The sequence below is a fragment of the Hypanus sabinus genome, chromosome 14 (assembly GCF_030144855.1).
Source record: "Hypanus sabinus isolate sHypSab1 chromosome 14, sHypSab1.hap1, whole genome shotgun sequence".
NCBI lineage: Eukaryota > Metazoa > Chordata > Chondrichthyes > Myliobatiformes > Dasyatidae > Hypanus > Hypanus sabinus.
Genome location: NC_082719.1, coordinates 42,891,466 through 42,917,681, shown reverse-complemented (window position 1 = coordinate 42,917,681; position 26,216 = coordinate 42,891,466). Strand labels below are relative to the sequence as shown.

Sequence of the window (26,216 nt, the reverse complement as noted above, 5' to 3'; positions counted from 1 at the left end):
GCACTTTGTTAATAGAATACACTGTCTTCCTCAACTAAATGTGTAATTGCTGTGTGGGATCGCTTTTAAGATACACAAAGTTACAAATAAACGACAGGTGATTAGTAACAGACTCACCAATTGCTTCTTCAAATGCAAAAAGCACCTCATTGCCCTTGTCTAACAGTTCTTTAGCTTTGTTTCCCATCCACTTAAAGCCAGTTAAGGTTTCCTAAAAGATATCAAATATCATCTGAACTAATGTCATTGCAAGTAAATTTTGTTTTCACATTTCCACAATTTAAACATTTTTTGGATGCTGGATTGAAATGGAAGATAAAATGATTCTTAGCCATTCTAATTAGCAACCTTGATCAGTTCTAATATTACTTAATTAATGAAAGTACTGTCCAGTTATAAACACAACAGAATTCTGCAGATGCTGGAAATCTAGAGTAACACACAAAAAATGCCAGATTAAGTCTTGATGAAGGGTGTCAGCTTGAAATGTTGATTGTTTATTCCTCTCCACAGATGTTGTGTGACCTATTGAGTTCTTCCAGTATATTTTGAGTGTTACTCTAGCAGGGGTTCCCAACCTGCGTTCCACATACCCCTCAGTTACTGATAGGGTTCCATGGCATTAAAAAGTATTATCGAGGCAGGAAACAACTGTCATCAGCTTTAGGCAAGTAACATGTCCATTATCATAATGGCAGGGATTCATCCAGATATGTATGCAAACATTGCAATACTTCACCAAAATTATGTTGTTGAGGTGCTGATGCTGAAAAATTAAGCAAGCACAGATTTAGTTTCCCTCCGCCAACTACCGGGCTCTAAAAAGTCTTACAGAAGTTGCAGAGCAACCAGAACTCCATTTTAGTTCTCAGCACTGAGCCTTAAAGACATGTTCTTTAAAAGATAGTCATAAGTCATTCTCATCCAAGAAATATTCCCTAGCACAATACCAAGCTATATTTCCTAGATGGGCTAACAGGTGGCAAGGCCAGTTCTCAGAGTCACCACTAGTCAAAGTTGTTGAGATTGAATACTTTCAACATTAAAAAACATTGAAGAACTGGTAAATCGTAAAATACCTTTATGAAATATGGTGTTAAAAATTAAAATACAATAAAAGATGCATGAAATCACAGTCAATCACATTTAAATCAAACCAGATCAAATAACGAGAAAACTACCTTTTCTCAAAATAACTATAATAAAATGATAATACAATATCCCATCATTCAGGAATCCTGATGAACCAGCATCTAGTTCACTAGGACCTATTCGAACATAGATTTTTAAACATACCTGGCTTTCTGGAAAGTAAATTACCTTGCAACATCTTAACTAAAACACCATAAGCAGCAAGTAATAGACAGAGCTAAGTGGTCCCACAACCAACGGATCAGATCTAAGCCCTGTAGTCCTTCCACATCCTGCCGTGACTGGTGGTGGACAATCAAACAACTCACTGGAGGAGGGGGGCTACACAAATATCCCCATCCTCAATGATAGAGAAGCCCAGCACACCTGTGCAAGACACAAGGTTGAGGCATTTGCAACAATCTTCAGTCAGAAGTGATCCAGCTCAGCCTTCTCCAGAAGTCCCCAGCATCCTAGATGTCAGTATGCAGCCAATCCAATTCACTCTAAGTGATGTCAAGAAATGGCTGAAAGCACTGGATACTGAAAAAGCTATAGACCCAGACAAAATCCCAGCAATAGTCCTGAAAACTTGTGCTCTAGAACTTGCTGCTCCAATAGCCAAGCTGTTCCAGCACAGCTACAACACCAGCATCTACCTGGCAATGTGGAAAATTGCCCAGGTACGTCCTGTACACAAGAAACAGGACAAGTCCAACCCAGCCAATTACCACCCTATCAGGCTACTCACAATCATCAGCAAAGTAACTGAAGGGGTCATCAACAGTGCTACCATGCAGCACCTACTCAGCAATAACCTGCTTACGGATGCCCAGTCTGGGTTCCGTCAAGGCTATTCAGCTCCTGACCTCATCACCTCCTTGGTCCAAACATGGACCAAAGAGCTAAATACCAGAGGTGAGGTGAGAGTGATAGCCCTTGACATCAAGGCAGCATTGACCGAGTATGGCATTAAGGTGCCCTAGCTAAAATAGAGCCAATTGGAATTAGGAAGAAAACCCACCACTATTTGCAACCATACCTGACACAAAGTAAGATGGTTGTGGTGGTTGGAGGTCAATCATCTCATCCTCAGGACATCACAGCAGGAGTTCCTCAGAGAAGTGTCCTAGGACAAGCCATCTTCAAGCTACTTCATCAGTGACCTTCCTTATGTCATAATGTCAGAAGTTGGGATGTTCGCAGATGACTGCACAATGTTCTGCACCATTTGCGACCCCTCAGATAGTGAAGCAGTTCATACCAAAGTGCAGCAAGACCTGGACAATATCCAGGCATGGGCTGACGTGGCAAGTAACATTTCTGTATTCCTATTTCTGTATTATAGTGCTCCATGTTAATAGTTTTGTGATTTGTTTCATATTAAAATCAAACAAACTTAATTATTTAACCGACATAATTATCAAAAGCAAACATTTACCTCAAAATGAAATCCTTCCTTTAGTGCAATTGCCTGGAGAATTTTTGAAGAGACTGTACTTGATAACATATACACATTTTTCAGACGAGAAGACTCTGGATTTAGCTTCTTCCAGCAAGTAAAAATCCACCAGCCCAACAAGGCACCCAATTCGTTCCCTGAAAACACTTTCCATCCTCCACTAAGAGCAAAAAGAAGAATTTTTATTCTCAGCATTGGTTCTTTTTTTTAGCTAAAAGTATAGAGAGTTTGATGGTTCTTGGCCTGCATTTGCAGGAGCTTAGAAGAATGAAGGGGGATCTGATTGAAATGTACCAAATATTAAAAGGTTTAGAAACAGTAGATGTGGGGAAGATATTTCCTGCAGTGGGGGAGTCTAGGACTAGACGGCACAGCCTCAAAATAGAGCAATGCCCATTTAGAACAGAGATGAGGAGGAATTTCTTTAGCCAAAGGGTAGTGAATTTGGAATTCGTTGTCACATATGGCTGTGAAGACCAAGTCATTAAGTATATTTAAAGCAGAGGTTGAAAGGTCTTGATTAGTCAGGGTATTAAATGTTATGGGCACTAATGGTGTGCCTCAGGGATCTGTAATGGGTCCAATGTTGTTTGTCATATACGTTACTGATCTGGATGATGGGGTGGTAAATTGGATTAGTAAGTATGCAGATGATACTAAAGTAGATGGCGTTGTGGATAATGAAGTAGGTTTTCAAAGCTTGCAGAGAGATTTAGGCCAGTTAGAAGAGTGGGCTGAACGATGACAGATGGAGTTTAATGCTGATAAGTGTGAGGTGCTACATTTTGGTAGGAATAATCCAAATAGGACATACATGGTAAATGGTAGGGCATTGAAGAATTCAGTAGAACAGAATGATCTAGGAATAATGGTGCATAGTTCCCTGAAGATGGAATCTCATGTGGATAGGGTGGTGAAGAAAGCTTTTGGTATGCTGGCCTTTATAAATCAGAGCATTGAGTATAGGAGTTGGGATGTAACGTTAAAATTGTACAAGGCATTGGTAAGGCGAATTTGGAGTATTGTGTACGATTCCGGTCACCGAATTATAGGAAAGTTATCAACAAAATAGAGAGAGTACAGAGAAGATTTACGAGAATGTTACCTGGGTTTCAGCACCTAAGTTACAGGGAAAAGTTGAACAAGTTAGGTCTTTATTCTTTGGGGCATAGAAGGTTGAGGGGGACTTGATAGAGGTATTTAAAATAATGAGGGGGATAGATCGAGTTGACGTGGATAGGCTTTTTCCATTGAGAGTAGGGGAGATTCAAACAAGAGGACATGATTTGAGAGTTAGGGGGCAAAAGTTTAAGGGTAATACGAGGGGGAATTTCTTTACTCAGAGAGTGGTAGCTGTGTGGAATGAGCTTCCAGTAGAAGTGGTAGAGGCCAGTTCAGTTGTGTCATTTAAAGTAAAATTGGATAGGTATATGAATAGGAAAGGAATGGAGGGTTATGAGCTGAGTGCAGGCTGGTGGGACTAGGTGAGAGTAAGTGTTTGGCACGGACTAGAAGGGCCGAGATGGCCTGTTTCCGTGCTGTAATTGTTATATGGTTATAAGGTAGGAGAATGGGGTTGAGAGGAATAATAAATTAGCCCCAATGGAATGGCAAAGCAGACTTGATGGGTCAAATGGCTTTATTCTGCGCCTGTGCCTAATGTCTTATGATGATTAATTTTGATTACAGAAGCCTAAAACCCATCTACAGGTAGTGTTGGTAACATGCATCCTCCAACCCTGGTTTAATATGATGCATGCTTCCTACTTGCCAAGTCTCTCACTGTCAGAGAAAAATAGTTAGTTCTGGTTAATTAGGCTATTAGTTATTCAGGGCAGCTGCTTATTTGGGACAACCCTTAAAGGACAGAAAATAATTAAGATAGGTGGGATTCTTTTTGTTTATTTGGGACAGGAGACTGTTGCCTAACTAGCCTCAGTCACGAGGACTTGTGTGACCATTGGACACTGCAATGTGCTTAGAGCAAACAGTTTTTAAATAGTGTCAGTTGTGTGTGTTTGTGTTCAAACAGCAGTAGTTTTGTCAGTGATAGTTGGTGAGAAATGAGCAGAAAGACAATTTCAAACTGTTTTGCGAACTGCAGTTTCATGCATTCAGGCTTGAAGATGCCAGAAACAGCTGGGAGTGAAAGTCAAACTGTTTCTCTACTTCAACAGGTTAGAAATTATGAAGAATTTGAAGGTATCAACAATCATATTGAATATTACAATGAAAATGAAGATTTGGAGGATGAATTGTGGAAAGGATTGTACAAAGGCAGTCCATTATCTGCCTAAGTGTCTGCGCTGATTTTGTTCATTTAGTCAACCAAAAGACCAGGGCAGCGTACACTGAATGAATTGTTAACTATTAGGAACTAATACAGTTTTATAATACTGTAGTAGCATTGTTCTAATTTGTTCTATGATACACTTAAATACATAATTTGTTACATAGTTAAACAGTTAGTCTTTCTTATAGTCATTTTTATTTCCAGAAAACTTCTGGGACAGCCTAATTGGGTCAAAATGTACTGGTTCCAATGTGTCCCAATTAACAAGAATCCACAGTACTTATTTATATCCTCATAATGATCAAAAGTCATTTTTAACTGAGAAAATCATACAATATCTGAAAACCCATCTGAAATGTTACCTGAATATCTTAGAAATGCAGTCAGCTGGTAGTAGCATGCAAGCAAAGAGCAATGCAGTACTCTATGGTATGTTTACATCATTTGATAATATTTTACATACTCAGAAACTGCTTACCCTTCTTGCTTCTCAGCCACAGCAAGACGATCAGCATCTGGGTCATTTGCCAAAATGACTTTGGCTCCTTCCTTGTCAGCTAGGGCAAAGGATAATGTCTGGAAACAATGAAAGTGTATCACTTTAGGTTCTATGGTAAAATAGCTTTCCACAATATTCATTTGGCATGCTTCCACAAGTTACCTGGACAAGATTTGATAGAAAGCTCATCTGTGATCCAGTGATAAAATGTAAACAAGACACACTACACACAAATTCAAAGCTCTAAAGTGAAGAGTCACAAACCACTCAATTGTAAATCAGAAGGCAATTTGCTAGAAGTGGCACTTTAATATTAGAAGGGCCTGGAATTTCACGCTGAATATTACACACTTGCATGGAGGAGGAGAGGTGACCTGATCGAGGTGTACAAGATGATGAGAGGCATTGATCGTGTGGATAGTCAGAGGTCTTTTCCCAGGGCTGAAATGGTTGCCACAAGAGGACACAGGTTTATGGTGCTGGTGAGTAGGTACAGGGTAGATATCAGGGGTAAGTTTTTTTACTCAGAGTGGTGAGTGCGTGGAATGGGCTGCCAGTGACTGTGATGGAGGCGGATATGATAGAGTCTTTTAAAAGACTTTTGGATAGGTACATAGAGCTTAGAAAAATAGAGGGCTATGGGTAACCGTAGTAATTTCTAAGGTAGGGACATGTTTGGCACAACTTTGTGGGCCGAAGGGCCTGTATTGAGCTGTAGGTTTTCTATGGTTCTATAGTTCTTTGCAGGAATGGGACCCACCCGCAGGGTTTCATAATCTGTCATTGTCGTTCATGAACCTCCTTTGAACCCTCTCCAGGTTCAGCACATCCTTTCTAAGATAAGGGGCACAAAACTGCTCACAATACTCCAAGTGGCCTGACCAGTGCTTTATAAAGTGTCAACACTACATCCTTGCTTATATATTCTAGTCCTCTTGAAATGAATGCTAACATTGCATTTGTCTTCCTCACCACAGACTCGACCTGAAAATTAACCTTTAGGGAATGCTGCCCAAGGACTCCCAAGTCCCTCTGCAACTCAGTTTTTTTTTTATTTTCTCTCCATTTATAAAACAGTCAACCTTTTAATTTCTTGTACCAAAGTGCAACCCAACACTGGATTCCATCTGCCATTTCTTTGCTCATTCTCCTAATCTGTCTAAGTCATTCTGTAGCCTCTTTACTTCCTCAAAATTACCTGCCCCTCCACCTATCTTCATATCATCTGCAAACTTTGCAACAAAGCCATCAATTCCATCATCCAAATCATTGACATGTAATGCAAAAAGAATTGGTCCAAACACAGACCCCTGTGAAACACCACGTCACTGGCAGCCAACCAAAATAGTATTCCCATTCTTTGCCTCCTGCTAATCAGCCACTGCTTTATCCATTCTAGATTCTTTCCTGTAATACCATGGGCTTGTAGCTTATTAAGTTGCCTAATGTGTGACACCTTGTCAAAGGCCTTCTGAAAATCCAAGTATACAACATCGACTGATTACCTTTTGTCTATCCTGCCTGAATGATTCTCCCTCGAGGAAACCATGCTGACTTTAGCCCATTTTAACACGGGTCTTCAAGTACCCCAAAACCTCATCCTTAATAATCAACTCCAATATCTTCCCAACCACTGAGGTCAATCTCCCTGTTTCTGCCTCTCTCCCTTCTTGAAGAGTGGAGTGACATTTTCCATTTTCCACTTTTCTGTAACCATTCCAGAATCTAGTGATTCTTGAAAGATCATTACTAATGCCTCTATGATCTCTTCAGCTGCCTCTATCAGAAGTCTGGGATGTACACTATCTGATCCAGGTAACTTATCCACCTTCAGACCTTTAAGTTTCCCCAAGAACCTTCTCTCTAATTATGGTAACTTCACAGACTTCATGCCCCGACACCTGGAAATTCCACTATACTTCTAATGTCTTCCACAGTGAACACTGATGCAAGATACTTCATTAGTTCATCCACCACTTCCTTGCCCCCATTACTACCTCTCTTGCATTATTTTCCAGTGGCCTGATATCAGTTCTCACCTCTCTTTTACACTTTATGCATCTAAAGAAACTTTTAGTATCTTCTTTAATATTATTGTCTAGCTTACCTTTGTATTCCATCTTTAGTTTTTAGTTGGTTGTTTGTTTAAAGCTTCCCAGTCCTCTAACTTCCCACTAATTTTTGCTCTATTATATCTCTTTGGCTTTTATTTTGGCTTTGACTTGTTTTGTTAGCCATGGTTTATCATCTTGACTTCAAATACTTCTTCCTCTTTGGGATGTATACACCCTGAGCCTTCCGAATTGCTTTCAGAAATTGCAGCCATTGCTACTCTGCTGTCATTCCTGCCAGTGTTCTTTTCCAATCAATTCTGGCCAGCTCCTCTCTCATGCTTCTCTAATTCCCTTCACTGTAATATTGATACATCTGACTTCAACTTTTCAACATGACTTTATTTTTTGTGGAGCATAGAAGAATGAGGGGAGATCTTAGAGATATACAAGATTATGAGTGGTATAGATAGGGTAAATGCCTATTAACTTTTATCCCTTCTTCAGGCTGGGTGAGACCAGAGGTCACAATCTTAGGGTGAAAGGTAAAAAACATTGAGGGGAATCTGAGGAGGATCTTGGCTCTTCTTCACTCAAAGGATGCTGCAAGTGTGGAATAAGCTGCTGGCAGAAGTGGTAGATTGGAGGTCAATTGTAACACTAAGAGAAGTTTGGATAGGGACAGGGATGAGAGAGGTATAGAGGGAAAGAGTCTGAGTGTAGGCAGGTAGGATTAGGCAGAACACCAGGCAGGGACAGGCTAGACTGGCCAAAGAGGTCTATTTTTGTGCTGTACTGCTCTAAGACTTCAGATGTGAATTTACCAATACATCTTTGCCTTCTTCTGGATTTGGGTACTTGACTGTTGGAAATTCTGGATCAGGATCTTTCTGCTCTGGAACTGCAAGAGGAGGGGCCAAGTTGAATGCTTTGAAAGCCGACTGTACAAATTCGTGTCCAACTCCATGCACAGATGTATGGACAAATTTAAGTTTGGCGCTTTTATTTATATCCCTAGAAATTAAATAGAAATTAAATTCAGATAAAAATACAAAATAAGGCAAATGAAACCAGTAATTTATTAAATAAAACTGATGAACAAGCATAGAAAAATGAATAGATTAATATTTATTTGCAAATACATTGATAATACCTGAACCCATGCTAATTTGGTCAAGTACAATATCATTGTTGCAAATATAAACACCAGTTATAATTTAGCAAATATTGAAATGTCAGAATCATAATTTAAGTTCTTAGTGCCAATTTCACACTTGGTGCGCAAGGCACATTAATTAAGGACTAGTACATGAGTAAAACACAGGGAATGTATTCAAGGCAGATTGATGGAAAGGGGGCTCAGTAAAAGAACTGGAAAGGTTTCAGACACATAAGTTACAAAGATATGGAATGGCAAATTCATGACAATCGTGTAGTGAAGGACAAAGTAGGTATGGTGGGAGGAGGGAGAGAAACAGTTATTTCAATTGCATGACCACAATGATTGCACAGTGAAAAAAAAATCACAAATTAACTTTAAACTTTTAAATAACATGAATGCCAGAAATACTCAAATGAGCCAGGCATTATCTATCAGAAAAGAAACAGATGTAACATTTATGGTTAATGATTTTATAACAGAATTATAAAGTAAGATATTTAACACATTTTCAGCAAATGAAAGGTCAGGGAAGAAACAAACATAAAAGGCAGGAGAAGGCAAGAATGTAGTTTAACAAGTGCAGCTTACTCTGATGAATTTTGTGCTTCCATTTCCTCAGCACCTATATTTTGCTCTTATATAGCAGGAATTCGGACAGAATTGAATTTAATCTGGTGTATCTTATTGCTCAAGTCTCAATTAAATGATTAAACAAACAATAAATATTGCTAATAATTTTTTGATAGACAATAATATAATTGATCTGACTCACCTGTAAAAGCAATGTTTCTGTAAACATTCAAAGTATTTATTTTTCATATTTTCAAAAGGATCTTTAATGAGGGAACTACAGTCAACAATCTTGTCATTCCATGACCCTTGCCACGGCTCTAAATTTTTCTCAATGGCCTTTGCAATTTCTTCATCATGGGGTGGTATAATCTGAGCCCCATTTTCCCAGTAAACCTGACAATTACCAATGAAACAGATTTGTAGCAAAATTCACAAACTTGCATCAAGCTTGGCCAGTTGTAAACAAAATTGATCTGAATCATGCTTTTTAAACCAGGTACCCAATAATTTTTGTTCCGAAGAACAAACTAGATCATTCCAACAGATCATCTTTCCTCATAGAATCTAATGGAAGAAGGGACATAGCCAAATGTGTTAAATTTGCAAGAAAATACCATGCATTATGGGAGTTACACAATTCATACAAAGATTATAGAATTGTTATTGCAAAGCTGGCATTTGCCCTTCTGAGTCCATGCTGGCTGATTTTAGAACTACCTATTAAGTTGTATTCCATCAATACAATGACATTAGAAAATAAAGTGCAATTCAGTGGGTAAAGAAAGCATTGTTTTTCCATCCAAACTCCCTCCATTTCTGTGAACTGGTACACTTCCATTGATACCTCCATATTGTTGTCCATTCTTCCTCAGATATAATTATCCCTCCTTCCTTCTCCCATTTTGTTTTAATGTATGAAGTCAAATGTGTTTTAAGATTTGACAATCCCTTATACATGCTTGAAATGATTCTACTACCATTACCTGAATTACATGCTTTTCTAAAGAGCTCTATCAAGCATGTACTTGCCTTGGTTACATTTTTAAGCGTCTTATTAACATATTGTCGCATCTGTAAATACTGATAAAAATCTTGTTTTTCTAATAAGTGTTTCTCTTTAAGCATTTCAAAACTGAACAGTATTCCTTATTTCATTATGTTGCAAAGAACTGTTATTCCTTTAACTGTCCAGTCCTTAAATCTAGCACCTAATTTATTTGGTGTAAAATCCGAGTCATATGCACACCATTTAAAAATTGCAATATCTCCCTCTAGATTATATTCTTCTATAGTAGTTTTCCATATTCTAAGAGTCAATTTCACCCATGGGTTATCAGTAGAATTTCTGTACCTTTGCAGGTTGTTATCAGCCAAAATTGCTTGTATGGAGATGGGAAGTACCCACTCCTCAATGTTTTTCCATTGAGCGTCATATGATGGGTTGCACCAACATATCACAGCTCTCAAATGTGCTGCAAAATAATAATCTCTAAGAGAAGGCAAGTCCCATCCCCCCTTTTCCTTTGCTAATTGCAAAGTTTTGAGACAAACTCTAGGCTTGATAAGATATTTTATTACACCCTCTCAAAAATCCCATTATGATAGTAACCTCCCTGTTTGCTGGAGAAATTATGGAAATCAAAATGCAAATCATTATATTTTCTTGGGACTATCCTGTTATCAAAAACTGGAGGGGGATACACAATGCCCGACAAGACATCTTTAAATATGAAATACCCTTAGAGAGTAAGACCATATATTTTGGATATATACCTCAAGAATGGTTGAAAAGAAATAAATATTTAATGAATATACTGTTGGTGGCTGGTAAAAGGACTCTTACTAGGAAATGGTTATCACAGGAGAGCTCTACTTTAAATATATGGATGGAAATTACAATGGACATTTACAAAATGGAGAAGATATCATCTGTTAATCATAAGCTGGAACAATTTGATTCATACTGGGAAAAATGGTTTAACTACATAATGCCTCATAGGCTTGATCTTATTCTCACAAATCAATGAATCTGTTGTTTAAAAAAAAAATCACTCCCTACTTGCACATAGTTTGTTCCTTTTGCTTGTTTTTTTCTTCCCACTCTTTTCTATAAGTGTATACTCCAGATAAATACTTTGTGGAGATTTGTGATATATATGATTATATGATATATATGTACAATGTCTGAAATACATCTTATGGAAATGTTTGTTTGATGATGAACTTCAAAAAAAAATTACAAAAAAAAAGAAAGCATTGTTCCCAATTTTTGTCCACAATTTACTGGATTCATAAATTCATTTACTGGATGAACTGTGGGATTTCTCTACAAAGATAGTCCGGCATGCACACAAAACAAATTTCATGAAAAATACACTATAACACCGAAAATTTGGCAACACACAAAATGCTGGAGGAACTCAGCAGGCCAGGCATCTACGGAAAAGAGTATAGTCGACATTTCAGGCCAAGAACCTTCATCAAGACTGGCCTTTTTCTCCCCCCACCCCGTCCTGATCTATGGAATGCTCTGCCTCAGAAGGTAGTGGAAGCCAATTCTCTGGATGCTTTCAAGAAAGATTTAGATAGAGCTCTATCTAAGACAGCGGAGTCAAGGGATATGGGGAGAGGGCAGGAACGGGTTACTAATTGTGGATGATCAGTCATGATCACATTGAATGGCGGTGCTGGCTTGAAGGGCTGAATGGCCTACTCCTGCACCTATTCTCTATTGTCTATTGATGAGGGGTCTCGACTCAAAACATCGACCGTACTCTTTTTCGTAGATGCTGCCTGGCCTGTTGAGTTCCTCCAGCACTGTGTTTTTTGGATTTCTAGTATCTGCAGATTTTCTCTTATTTGCAAATTTGGTCTGATTTTTGTGGCCTTGCACAACATTTCTGCATTACAGTGAAGAGCAAGGCCACAAAAATTAGGCCGACATTATGAAGATACATATCGAGCAAAGAACAAAACTTATCACTTACATAAATCAGTAGATCATAAGTATTGCCGGCATATATGGGCTTCTGAACAGTAGTTAGGATATGGGCTGCAAATTACAATTGGAAATAGAAAATGCATGGGCAATATCATGATAGTCATAGGGGATTTCAATATGTAGGTAGATTCAGAAAATCAGAATTTGTGGAAAGCCTATAAGATCACTTTTTAGAGTAGTTAGAGGTTGAGCCCATTTGGGGATCAGCTATTCTGGATTGGGTGTTATGTAATGAACAGACAGACATACTTTATTGATCCCGAGGGAAATTGGGTTTCTTTACAGCCGCACCAACCAAGAATAGTGAAGAAATATAGCAATATAAAACCATAAATAATTAACTAATAAGTTAATCATGCCAAATGGAAATAAGTCCAGGACCAGCCTATTGGCACAGGGTGTCTGACACTCCAAGGGAGGAGTTGTAATGTTTGATGGCCACAGGTAGGAATGACTTCCTATGATGCTCAGTGTTACTTCTCGGTGGAATGAGTCTCCGGCTGAATGTACTCCTGTGCCTAACCAGTATATTATGGAGTGGATGGGAGTCATTGTCCAAGATGGCATGCAACTTGGACAGCATCCTCTTTTCAAACACCACCGTCAGAGAGTCCAGTTCCACCCCCACAACATCACTGGCCTTGCGAATGAGTTTGTTGATTCTGTTGGTGTCTGCTACCCTCAGCCTGCTGCCCCAGCACACAACTGCAAACATGATAGCACTGGCCACCACAGCCTCGTAGAACATCCTCAGCATCGTCTGGCAGATGTTAAAGGACCTCAGTCTCCTCAGGAAATAGAGATGGTTCTGACCCTTCTTGTAGACAGCCTCAGTGTTCTTTGACCAGTCCAGTTTATTGTCCATTCATATCCCCAGGTATTTGTAATCCTCCACCATATCCACACTGAACCCTTGGATGGAAACAGGGGTCACCTCAGGTCCACCACCAGCTCTTAGTCTTTTTCACATTAAGCTGCAGATGACTCTGCTCGCACCATGTGACAAAGTTTCCCACCGTCAGATTTGATTAGTGAGGTAAAGGTAATTTTAAGAGGCAGTGATCATAATATGATAGAATTCACCCTGCAGTTTGAGAGGGAGAAGCTAAAGTCAGTGGAGCAAAAGGAATTATAGAGGCATGAGAAATGAGTCAGCCAAAGCTGATTGGAAGAGGACACTAGTAGGAATGATGGCAGAATAGCAATGATTGAAGTTTCTGGGGCATTTTGCAAGGCCCAGGATAGATACTTCTTAAAGATGAAAAAGTATTCTAAAGGGAGGATAACACAACTGTGCCAGACAAAGGAAATCAAAAACATAAAAGGACAGGGTATATACTATAGCAATTAGTGGAAAGAGGGAGGATTGGGAAGCTTTTAAAAACCAACAGAAGACAACTAAAAAGCCAAGGAGGGAAAAGATGACATATGAAAGAGGATATCAGAGGACACTAGAAGCTTTTTTTCAGATATATAATGAATAAAAGAGAGGCAAGTACAGATATCTGATTGCCAGAAAATAACTCCAGAGGGGTAGTAATGGGGTACAAAGAAATGGCGGATAAACTTGTATTGTACATCCATCTTCACTGTGGAACTTGGAGGCATGTGACAAAATAGGCCAAAGTCAGCATAGTTTCCTTAAGGGAAAATCTTGCCAGACAAATCTGTTGGAGTTCTTTGAGGAAATAACAGGCAGGATAGACAAAGAAGAAATGTCAGTGAATGTCGTATCCTTGAATTTTCAGAGGGCGTTTGACAAAGTGCCGCACGTGAAGCTGCCTAACAAGATAAAAGCACATGGTATTACAGGAAAGATACTAGCATAGACAGAGGATTGGCTGATTGGCAGGAGACAAAAAGTGCGAATAAAATGAATCTTTTGTGATTGACTGCTGGTGATTAGTGGTGTTCTGCAGGGGTTGATGTTGTGACCACTTCTTTTCAAGTTGTATGTCAATGATTTGGATGATGGAATTGATGACTCTGTGGCCAAGTTTGTGAACGATACAAAGATAGGCGGAGGAGCAGAGAGTCAGCAGATGGACTTGTACAAATTAGGAGAAAAAAATGGAATACAGAATAGGGAAGTTATTGTCATGCACTGGTAAAAGGAACAAAGGTGTAAACTCTTTTCTAAAAGGGGAGAAAATTTAAAAATCTGAGGTGCAATTGACCTGGGAGTCTTTTTGCAAGATTTCCTGAAGGTTGAGTCAGTGGTGAGGAAGGCAAATTTCAAGAGGAGAAGAATATAAAAGCAAGGGTATAATGCTGAAGTTTCACTTGGAGTATTGTAAGCAGTTTTGGACCCTTTATCTAAGAAAGGATGTATTGACATTAGGGTGTGTTCAGAGAAGGTTCACAAGAATGATCCCAGGAATGAAAGGATTATTGTCTGAGGAGCGTTTGATAGCCTTTGGGCCTGTACTCACTGGACTTTAAAAAAAAATGGGGTGGGGGGGGGGATCTCATTGAAACCTCTCAAATATTAAAAGGCCTAGATAGAATGGATGTGGAGAGGATGTCTTCTCTATTGGGAGAGTCTAGAACCAGAGGGCACAGCCTCAGAATAGAGGAACGTCCATTTAGAACGGAGAAAGGGAGGAACTTCTTTAGCCAGAGGGTGATAAATCTGTGCAATTCATTGCGATAGACGGTTGTGGTCAACAGGTCATTGGGTGCATTTAAGGCGGATGTTAATCTGTCTTTGATTAGTCGGGGTATGAAAGATTTTGGGGAGACAGCAGGAGAATGGGGTTCAGAGGGAAATGGCAGAGCAGACTGCATGAGCTGAATGGCCTAATTCTGCTCCATCTCTTACGGTCATTTATTCTGAAAAATGATGATTGTAAAGGTCTCAGCATACACATTAGGTTTGTTACCCTGGAAATATTGTAAGTAAACAAAAGGACCTCATCTTTTTTGTCCAAATACTGGTCACTTCACTGTAAAAGTGCAGAAACTTCTGAAATTTTTTGGTATCAGTTTGCTAAATTTGTGACAGCACATTCTTCATCCAAAGGAAACAGGACAAATATGAATTTCTTAAAATACTATGAGAGCAACAAACAAAAGCAGGGTCTTATTGTATTATTTGAAATAATTACACAAATTCAAAATAAAAGAGATTCCATGTTTTTATAAGTATGATTGAAGATAATACTCTGCAATGGATTTTATTCTTACAAGACTCAGTGCACAGATTGATTTCCAAAACATCATTTACATATAACAAACTACTATCAAGATCTAAAATATTAAGACATTTCAACATAGCTTGGAAGACCTGTGTAAGCCTAAAGGTTTTCAGGCAGCTTTCATGATATTGCCCAAATCACAAAGATAAAGCAAAATAGTAAAGTGGAATAAAACCTAAACTGAATTGGCTGTACAAGAAAATCAACTAAGTGAGAAAGTCTGCAGATGCTGGAAGTCCAAAGCAACACAAAGCTTTGAAGAACTCAGCAGGACTGATGGAAAAAAAAGAGTAAACAATCAACGTTTCAGGCAGAGACCCTTCCTCAGCACTGGGAAGGAAGAAGATGCCAGAATAAAATAGCTGGAAGTTGATAGGTGAAGCCAGGTAGGTGGGAAAGGTCAGGGGGTGGAGAAGAAAGAATTTGATAGGAGAGGAGAGTGGACAATATGAGAAAGGGGAGGAAGAGGAGACCCGGGGGGAATGACAGGAAGGCGAGAAGTGGAGCAAGGTCAGAGAGGAGAACGGGGGGACGGGGACGGGGGGGGGGGACGGGGGGGGGGGGGGGAGAGAATAAATTTGTTCACTGGTAGGAGAAATCGTTATTTATGCCATCAAGATCAGAAGCAAATAAGAACCCAATAAGATCTGGTATAAAGCTTCATAAACAATAAAACGGTTTTCAAATTTGTTGATTGTCTTAGGATTTTTCTGCTTTCGATATCAGAAGGAATAAAACAATTCAATTCCTATCACTGTTACGTAGCTCATTGTGAAGGAGTAAAACCCGAATTAAACTGTACTAATTATTCGTGGATCTTATTTCACTGTCAGTGAACACAAGGCTGAGGAATGTGATGGAGAAAAAATGTATCACATGCAAACACTGACATGGACAAATCCCTGGAATTTACCATTCCTACATTCACTTTTGTCAATCTACACTCCACTTCCATGAACATGCTACACAATGACCACTGACATGAATCATTGTACAGGCTGCATTTCATCACAACATGTAAACTATGGGAAAAAAATCAACTTATTTATCAACAAATGGATTTATGTAAAGTGACAAATTTTGCACAAAGAACTGCATGTTTACCTTATAACCATTATCCTGCTTGGGGTTATGAGATGCTGTAACCATTATTCCCGCACACAGCTTCAACTGGGATACAGTAAAAGGCTAAAAAATAAAAGTTAAAAAATAAGTTTGACAGAGTTATATTTAAGGAAGAAACTGTCAGTTACAAATTAATAGCAGAAATTTGTTAGTCAATTGAGTTTATAATCTGTAATTCTGATAGTACTGACATTAAATATATTAATTGTATTCATACAAATTATAGATTTTAATAATCACTATATATATTTCATAGTAAAAAATTGCATATACAATATACAAAACTGGGTTTTTAATATATTGAATAAATATTACATTCTGATAATCAAAGGTTGTTCTGATAAAAATAAATTAAATTTCAAAGCAACACACAAAAACTGCTGGAGAAACTCAGCAGTATCAGGCAGCAACTATGGAAATTAATAAACATTGAATGTTTGGGCTGAGACCCTTCTTCAGGAAGATGCCAAATCATAAAGGTGTGGGGTGGGTAAGGAGAACAACTGGAAGGTGATAGGCGGAGCAAGGTGTATGGGAAAGGTAAAGGGCTGTAGAGGAAAGAATCTGCTCGGAGAGCAGAGTGGACCTCAGAATAGAGAAGGAAACCCAGGGGTAGAGATAGGCAAGTGAGAAGAGTTAAAAGGCCAGAGTGGGGAATAAAGGAAGAGGAGAAACCGATATTCATGCCATCAAGTGAAATTTCAAGATGTTCACTTGGAACTCTTGAAATATTCAAAATTTTGGATGGTTCTAAATGTTTCCTTATTGAGCACACTTTCACATCAGAATCATTATTCTCCATTCCAGAGATGTAAACACATTACTTACATCACTCTATCAATGTTACTTTGTGATTGCTACATAATCAATGCCATCTTTGATAATGATGGTAATCGTCCTTCAACAAACACCTGAGACACAATATAACCAATTAGTCCATCAACACTCTTGGAAGGTTGTTCCATACATTACACTAGTGAATGCAAGCTTGGAAAAACTTTGGTTGTATCTCTGTCAGGATATCCAGATGTCAAGAAGAGATCCAAATATATTTATACGAGCCTAAAGGTATTTCAGAAGAACAAAACAGAGGGAAACTGAACTCTGAACTCAGACAGAGATTTAAAAATTTTGTCAATAAGTAAATGGGTTTCAAATTGTTGCTTAAGGAAGAAAGAGTTCATGAACAAAAGGATGAGAGTTATTGATTGACTCAAACTGATTATGCCATCGGACAGAAGAGTGATGGACAACTGGGACCAGAAGCAAGTTAGAAAAGACAAAGAACGAAAAACAGGCTGACATTTACAAAGGGTGGAAAATGGGAAACCAGCCAAGAGTCACTGAACAGTCAAGTCTGAGATAATAAAAGCATAAAGGTTTCAGCAGATGGGCTGAAGGTCTTTGTAACAGACAAGCCACTGTCAAGTGAGCTTTCAATATCAGAAGCAAATAGAAAGCAATGCTAAAGAAATTAGTGCAAAATTGGCAGAGGTCACAAGGCATTAAACTAGTCAAGTGATTTCATAATGATATAGAAACATTCAAGTCATTATTTGAATCTATAAATATAATTATATCTTTGACTCTTGCAGGATTGAGTTGTAATATCAGAGATTCTGATGTATAAATATAAATGCAATTATTTTTTAAGAACTTTGTTATAGCAAAAATATTTAATGAATAATGAACACATTAATTTAAAGTTTTTTAGTGAGAACATAGATTCCATCAATCATGCAGTACTTTTTAATTCATTTGTATACACAGTATCAGGAATAGAGAATTGATGAAAATATGGTTCATATTTGAGACCAAGTTAAGCTTTATGACCCATTGCTCATTATAAAACCTTAATCTGTAATATTATAAACTTTATGGCCAACAGAAAAAAATATAATGTTTGCTTCAGACTTCTCCAGAACTCTGCAAATAAAGCTAATTTCTGTCAGTGCCTCATTGACAAGTTGAAAACTCCCAACCGACAGGGGTCTTTAGGATATGTACTCTAAGGCTCTGAATTCCAACACACTTAGCATCTGAATAGAGGTTCTTTGACACTCTGCCTACAAACAGATTTGATGAGGATGATTAGGAGATCAATGAGTGAATTAACTATAAACTGAAGAGATTCTTGGATTGCAAATTTCCACACACCATACAGGAAAGAGCATCTCAGGCTACGTCCACACTAGACTGGATAAATCCATAAGCAAAGCTTTTTCTCTTCATTTTGACCCTCCGTCCACACTGAAACAGCATTTTCCTCCCCCGAAAATGAAGCTTTACTCAAACGCCTTCCAGAGTGTGTAAATTTGAAAATGCCGATTGGGCAGAGTAGTGTGGACGGGGCGCCGGAGATTTCTAAAAACTCTGTCATGACGTGCCGGGACAGATGGTGGTGGCAGCACAGCATTTCATTGTTTTCTTGAATGCAACCCCTACACAACCTAACAATTTCAGAACAGACAGCAACGAGACTGAAGCCAGAAGAGTTAGAAATGTACTCACCAAATACTTTGACCCATAACTTACTGAATAAATAAGTATACTCACTTTGCCCTGTTTTTAGTCCTTACTTGTATGAAGGTGATTTACCTATTTATGCAAGTACTTCTCTGACAACAGATATGTAAAAGCCTACTGTAACATTGTATGGAAATACAAGAAAATACTGATGCAGACATGTTTTATACATTTAACGAGGTGCTTTATTAATGCAACAGAGTTAGTCAGTATCATGATTGCCGTTGTGTGCTGGGGCAGCAGGCTGAGGGTAGCAGACACCAACAGAATCAACAAACTCATTCGTAAGGCCAGTGATGTTGTGGGGGTGGAACTGGAGTCTCTGACAGTGGTGTCTGAAAAGAGGATGCTGTCCAAGTTGCATGCCAACTTGGATAGTGACTCCCATCCACTGCATAATGTACTGGTTAGGCACAGGAGTACATTCAGCCAGAGACTCATTCCACCGAGATGTAACACTGAGCATCACAGGAAGTCATTCCTGCCAGTAGCCATCAAACAACTCCTCCCTCGGAGTGTCAGACACCCTGAGCCAATAGGCTGGTCCTGGACTTATTTCCACTTGGAATGATTAACTTATTATTATCTAATTATTTATGGTTTTATATTGCTATATTTCTACACTATTCTTGGTTGGTGCGGCTGTAACGAAACCCAATTTCCCTTGGGATCAATAAAGTATGTCTGTCTGTCTTTTCAAAGTTCGTCGTCAGCCGGTCATACTTTCCGTGAGCTCCCTGTTGGTTGCCTCCATACGCTCCAGTATTTGTGGGGTTTTTTTAGTTTTAAGTTCTCCTGCACGAGTACCAACAGCTGTCCAACATTTGGCAGAGGTTTTCTACTCTGCAAACTGCACAAATGTGCACTTTCACAGTGAGATTCGACACCAAACATGTCGCCTGTTTTCTGTAGATGTCTCCTGCACGTGCCCAGTAGGAGGAGATTCGTTCAAATACCTGTTTTAATGTGGACGGAGGTAGTTTCAAAAATGCTTGGTGTGGACACCTATAATTTTTTTTATTAAACTTTTTTTTTTATTGAGTTTTCAAATAACTAGCATTTTCAAAATTATCCGGTCTAGTGTGGACGTAGCCTCAGCCACCTGAAAGCTGAAGACTAATAACAAAACTCAGCACCTTTAGAGCAATTGTGGGTGAAAAGTGGGTCAGAGATTCATGAAATCATTGATAATTGAAAAGTAGGCAATTAAGGGTTAATTTCAAGTTAAAGGCACAGTATCATCAATGCCCAAAAGCAGTGGAGAAAAAAGTTTGAATTGTAAAAGTAGAATAGGAAACAGAAGTCAAATACAAAATAAACATCACCCGAACAGATAAAAACCATTGACATCAAGGGAAATCAAGAGTTTGTTTGAACTTTCTGAAGACATTGTACCTACAAAAAAAATTAATGAGATCTCCAGTAGTTTTACAGGAGCAATTAAAATACAAAGTCCTCAGATGCCAAAAGCACATTAATAGAGCGACAAGTTAAATTACCCGGACACTATATATCACATATATTTACCTTGATTAAGCTAATTTATGTGGAAGGTCAGAGGTTCAAAGGAACAGAAAAGGACTACAAACTGTATCTGGCAGTCTGCATCTAAATGTCCAGAAGGAATAAGACCTTACAGTGCAGATGCAATGGTGGCTCCAGCTGAACCCGCTGAATGAACAAAAAGGTCAATAAATAGCCAACCAAATGTCCAAACTGTCTAAGAAACTTGTGCATGTCCTGGTCATGCTGTTACTTACAATCAGAGCACGGCAACAATCCATCTTACAATCAAACTGTCATTGCGGAAACTCCCACAACATGGTATACTGTAAAATCTTTGGAAAGTCCCAATAAATAAAATTTTACAACTTCCTTTATTCTAATCAGAGACCGATGCTCTTTCGCATTAATTGCTTTCTTGCACACTTCCTCCTTATAACGCAGTTTTTAATCTTCAAATACAAGTCACTTGTACAAACCTAGAATCTTACAACCCATCTCGACTGTCTTTTAAAAAGGTGACTTTAAAATATTTAGAAATACACAAGATGTTGCAACTTGAACTTGACAGTATTTTTTTCAGATAAATATTTACAGACTGCAATTGTAGCAATTGAAACTGGTTTGGTTGTAGATGGCCTGCCCCCTTGTGGCTACAAGGCATCTTGCTGCAGAATAATACAGGTCCCTCTTCCTCTGCAAATTTTCACTTTCTGAATCTTTGCAAGGGAAGTTTTAATTTAATTTACTTTATCATGAAAGCAAATAGTAGGACACTGGAGAATACCTATTGCTGCTCATGAAAACCATTAAATTTAACCTTCCATCTGATCAGGGTAATGGGAAGGAGTCTGTGAATTGCTATTAATGGGGATAAGCACACCTACTATTCAGCAACATAGGCTATTGGATGAATGCTTTTCATTTATTGCAACTTTACTGGAAGAATAGTGAGAAGTTTCTGACTTATTTTCTTACATTGCACAGCAACTGATATTCTCGATGGAAGTTAATGATTGACAGTACTGTTCGCTAATTAAAATTTTGTACAGTGCAAGTGTTATGTTTTGCAAGTCCAGAAACAAATCAAAAGCAAAAAAAACAAGAGCCAGGAATACTCGTGTACTTAGTTTTTTTTTTAGTGAGGCTCTCATATACAATATGGTGGTGTAATGAAGAATGCCATTCACACAATTCTTATATATCATGGTCAAGGTCGAGGATGATGGTCTTCATTCCATTTCCACTGAGCGAAAATGCCTGTGCATGTATTTGTTTAACTGGTACTTGATGTTGCACTCCAAGAAGCACATGATACTTCACAAATCAACCAAATGATTCCAATGGCATAGAAACCTCTACGATTGGAGCTGATGGATTTGTTGCAGCCTTTATCTGCCTTCACAGCCATTGAGTGCAAAGTAACTTTGTCTGCCTGTTCCACCGTTGAGGTCTTGGTTGGATTGTTCTTTGTCAGGGACCTCACACTCGACCTCACCGCTATGGGTGACCCTACCAGGAGCACAGCTCCAGACAGCATTGCTCTCGGGATCACAGGACCATACAAGCTTCTCCACCACCACGAGGTGACAATCCACGGAGAAGAATTTTTATACTAACCCATAATGAACTACGTAAACTGTGACGAGATATTCATAATGGACTATGCCTTTAAAAAGAGAGAGAGTGGGTGTACACTGATTCACAGAGAGAGAGAGCACCGACCAGCTCATGAGTCGCCACGGTGACAGAAGGATGAAGCTATGTAATGGACAGCTGGCGTTCAGCATGTTTGGGATATATACAAGGTCAGCTGGCTTTTCAGACAGTCACACAGAAGACACATGAAAGAAATACAGAATAGAAACTGGATGAGCTTTGAGTGCCCACAAAAGGATGGGTTTTGCTCACAGTGTGGAAAAGGGGTGACCAGTGGAAAGCTATCAGTGTGTTTAACCCTTGCCTGGGTTGATAACTTTACTGCGTGAAGATGGTACCCTTTTGTGTGACTTTAACGGGACTTCAGAGGACAACAGAAAGAATCGACAGCATTGGCTTACTTGGAAATCACCTATCTCTCTCCCCTCAATTCTGCTCAAATCAATATCACGAATTGAACTGACGTCATACCTATAACATCGTAAGGCTGTGTCATTTACCACCTAAGGTTAAAGTAGTTTGGGGTTTATATTTATTACACTTATATATGCATTAACTCTGTTTGATTTATCTGGTTTTATTACTATATTACATAGGTACTAATAAATAGTGTTTTGTTTGTAGCAAAACCAGACTCCAGGTGTGTTCCATTTCTGCTGGCTCTATTAACCCCGTTAGGGGGTACATAACAAAACAAAGAATGCTTAATAAAACAATATGTTTACAATATTACTCAAATATGACTGAAATATTGAATTCACCACACTCCTCTCTGCTCTCTGTGGGATAATATTTTTCCTGACCAGGCAGGGGTCACTCTGCATGTCAGGTGAGATTTGCAGCTATGAAACTATCTCAGCTTCTTGGGACTTCCTGTGTGATGATCGTAGGAGCTGACTATGAGACTGGTTCTGACAGCTCTGGTTACTCTTATTCTCAAACAGTTGACTGCTCTGTTCAACTGATTGATGTGTTGTCTCCAGATGACATCAGACAAAATCTCTACTTTGTTCCAGTTCTGTCCTTAGTCTGTGTTGCTCACCTCTGTAGACCATTGCCAAGACTGCTTGTCCAGGAGTGAAACATCGGACCTCCTTGGTTGACGAGCCCTCAATTTGTCTCAGCTGTTTGTCCTGCATACTCTTTAGAGATTGAGTTTGAGGAGATCCAAGCGTGAGCACAGGGGACAACCCATGAACAGCATAGCTGGTGAATTGTTGGTATGGACTGTGCTGCATTGCGATATGCAAAGAGGAAATTAGTGAACTTCTGGTTCAGTGTGTTCTATTATAGCAAATGGCAAACCCTAAAAAGGAAAACACAACTGTTGTTGCATTCTTTGGCCTTGGGGCATCTACCACTGCTTCAATTTTCTCAGCACACTTGTGTAATTCTTGTGCCCACATTAAGTGATACTTAGTTTAAAAGAGTTTACACTTGCCATGTCATGCACTGAGCACCAAATTCTTCTAAATTTTTTAACACTGTCTTGAGATTTTAGAGATGTTTCTTGTTATCCTCATCAGTAATAGTGTTATCATCCAGATGACACTAAGTGCCTGGGCAGCCTGCCAGCACTTGCTCCATAGCTTTCTGCCAGACTGCAGGTGCAGACACTACTCTAAAAATAATCCAATTATATCGATAAAGCCCTTTGAGTGTCTATGGTGAGAAACACTTCAGACTCTTCTTTCATCTCCATCTGTAGGTAGAACTCAGCGAAGTCCACTTTGAATCTGCATTGGTTTAGTGTATGTGACCCCTGCCATAACAATAGACAGTAGGTGCAGGAGTAGGCCATTCAGCCCTTCTAGCCAGCACCGCCATTCACTGTGATCATGGCTGATCATACACAATCAGTACCCTGTTCCTGCCCTCTCCCCATATCCCTTGACCCCGCTATCTATAAGAGCTCTATCTAACTCTCTCCTGAATGCATCCAGAGACTTGGCCTCCACTGCCTTCTGGGGCAGAGCAATCCACATATCCACCACTCTCTGGGTGAAAAAGTTTTTCTGCATCTCTATTCTAAATGGCCTACCCCTTATTCTTAAACTGTGGCCTCTAGTTCTGGACTACCCATCAGCGGGAACATGCTTCCCTCTTCCAGCATGTCCAATCCCTTAATAATCTTATATGTTTCAATCAGATCCCCTCTCATCCTTCTAAATTCCAGTGTATACAAGCCCAGTCGCTCCAATCTTTCAACATATGACAGTCCCGCCATTCCAGGAATTAACCTTGTGAACCTACACTGCACTCCCTCAATAGCAAGAATGTCCTTCCTCAAATTTGGAGACCAAAACTGCACACAATACTCCAAGTGGGGTTCTCATCAGGGCCCTGTACAGCTGCAGAAGGACCTCTTTACAACTATACTCAATTCCTCTTGTTTAAAGGCCAGCATGCCATTAGCTTTGTTCACTGCCTGCTGTACCTGCATGCTTGCTTTCATTGACTGATGTACAAGAACACCTAGATCTCGTTGTACTTCCCCTTTTCCTAACTTGACTCCATTTAGAACATTCTCATAACAGTAACAAAATTTGTTCGGCCAGGCAGGTTTCTGTTTAGATGCTGCAACTTTGTTCACGCTCATTTTCATTCCTAACTGCAACTCAATTGCAGCTGTCTGCTGTTTTCATTGATGCAGTGATTTCAACTTAATTTAGAAATTTATTATTATCACTCAGTGCTCACTGTTTATGAACCTGTGTTTTTTTGAAGAAACACTTGCTGTGCTTCTTATTAAACTTGAAGGTCTCGCTGTGCTTCAACAGGTAGGTAGTCATCTCTGGTTCATTTTAAAGCTTCCCCATCCTTTGTAGCTCCAGAATCTAAGAAATAAAAACATGGGAGCCTGGGGATACTCGTGTACTTAATTTTCGTTTAGTGGGGCACTCACATATGACGTGGTGATGCTATTACATATGCCATTCACATACTACTTGCGTGTAATCTGTAATGAATTATGTCAACAAAAAATGCTTAATCAAATAATATATTTACAATATTACCGTAAATTCCGGACTATAAGCCGCTACTTTTTTCCCACGCTTTGAACACTGCAGCAACACTGCGGCCTATACTACGGTGCGGCTAATGCATGTTTTTTTTTCATGCCGCCAAAAACATTTTGCCTCGTAACAGTAGACCAATAAAATTGATGAGTAGTTCACAGAGGTCCAATGAAATTGTATGATAAATCAAGCGCACTTTCACAATTAAATTATTGTCAGTCATTTGTACTCACCCTCATCAACATGGAAAACACTCGAAGAAAAGCATATGATGCAGCTTTTAAGTTAAAGGCGATCAATCTGGCGGTTGAAGAAGGAAATCGAGCTGCTGCACTTAATCTTGGCATAAATGAATCGATGTTGAGACGGTGGAGACGCCAGCGTGAAGAACTGAGTCAATGCAAAAAGACGACAAAAGCTTTCAGAGGTAATCATAGAAGATGGCCCAAACTTGAAAACTTTCTTGAAGACTGGGTTAACACACAGAGAGCAGGCGGCCGCGGTGTTTCCACCGTGCAGATCAGACTGAAGGCTAAAGCAATCGCCACCAAAATGAAAATCGAAGATTTTAGAGGTGGGCCATCGTGGTGTTTTAGATTTATGAGACGAAAAGGCCTGTCCGTCAGGGTACGCATGACTCTGTGTCAGCAGCTCCCTCCCGACCACGAGGAAAAGCTTGCTAACTTCCGCACATTCACTCAAACAAATTTAGCGAAGAATTCCATCGGGCCAGATGATATCATAAATATGGATGAAGTACCTTTGACGTTTGACCTGCCTCTCACTCGGACTGTTAATAAAAAAGGTGACTCGTCCATCACACTGAAAACAAGTGGCCATGAGAGAACGCATTTTACTTGTGTTCTGAGCTGCACAGCATCCAGACTAAAGCTTCCACCGATGGTGATTTTTAAGCGGCTGACAATGAAAGTTCAGTGAAAGCTGCCATCAAGAGTACAAACTCAATTCCAGCTGTGATTCCTGGGGGCACCACGAAGTATTTGCAGCCACTGG

At 39.2% G+C, this 26,216-nt stretch overlaps 1 protein-coding gene across 1 annotated transcript in view; it reads right to left on the bottom strand.

The window, feature by feature from the left end:
• pgm2 (phosphoglucomutase 2) overlaps nucleotides 1–26,216 on the bottom strand; it is a 65,864-nt gene that overhangs the window by 13,046 nt on the left and 26,602 nt on the right. The window contains exons 5-10 of the mRNA XM_059989026.1: nucleotides 16,474–16,557; nucleotides 9,371–9,564; nucleotides 8,261–8,450; nucleotides 5,365–5,462; nucleotides 2,573–2,753; nucleotides 118–211 (exon numbers count right to left, since the gene is read on the bottom strand). Of these exons, the coding sequence (XP_059845009.1) occupies nucleotides 118–211; nucleotides 2,573–2,753; nucleotides 5,365–5,462; nucleotides 8,261–8,450; nucleotides 9,371–9,564; nucleotides 16,474–16,557 (841 nt within the window). The remainder of the gene's footprint in view (nucleotides 1–117; nucleotides 212–2,572; nucleotides 2,754–5,364; nucleotides 5,463–8,260; nucleotides 8,451–9,370; nucleotides 9,565–16,473; nucleotides 16,558–26,216) is intronic.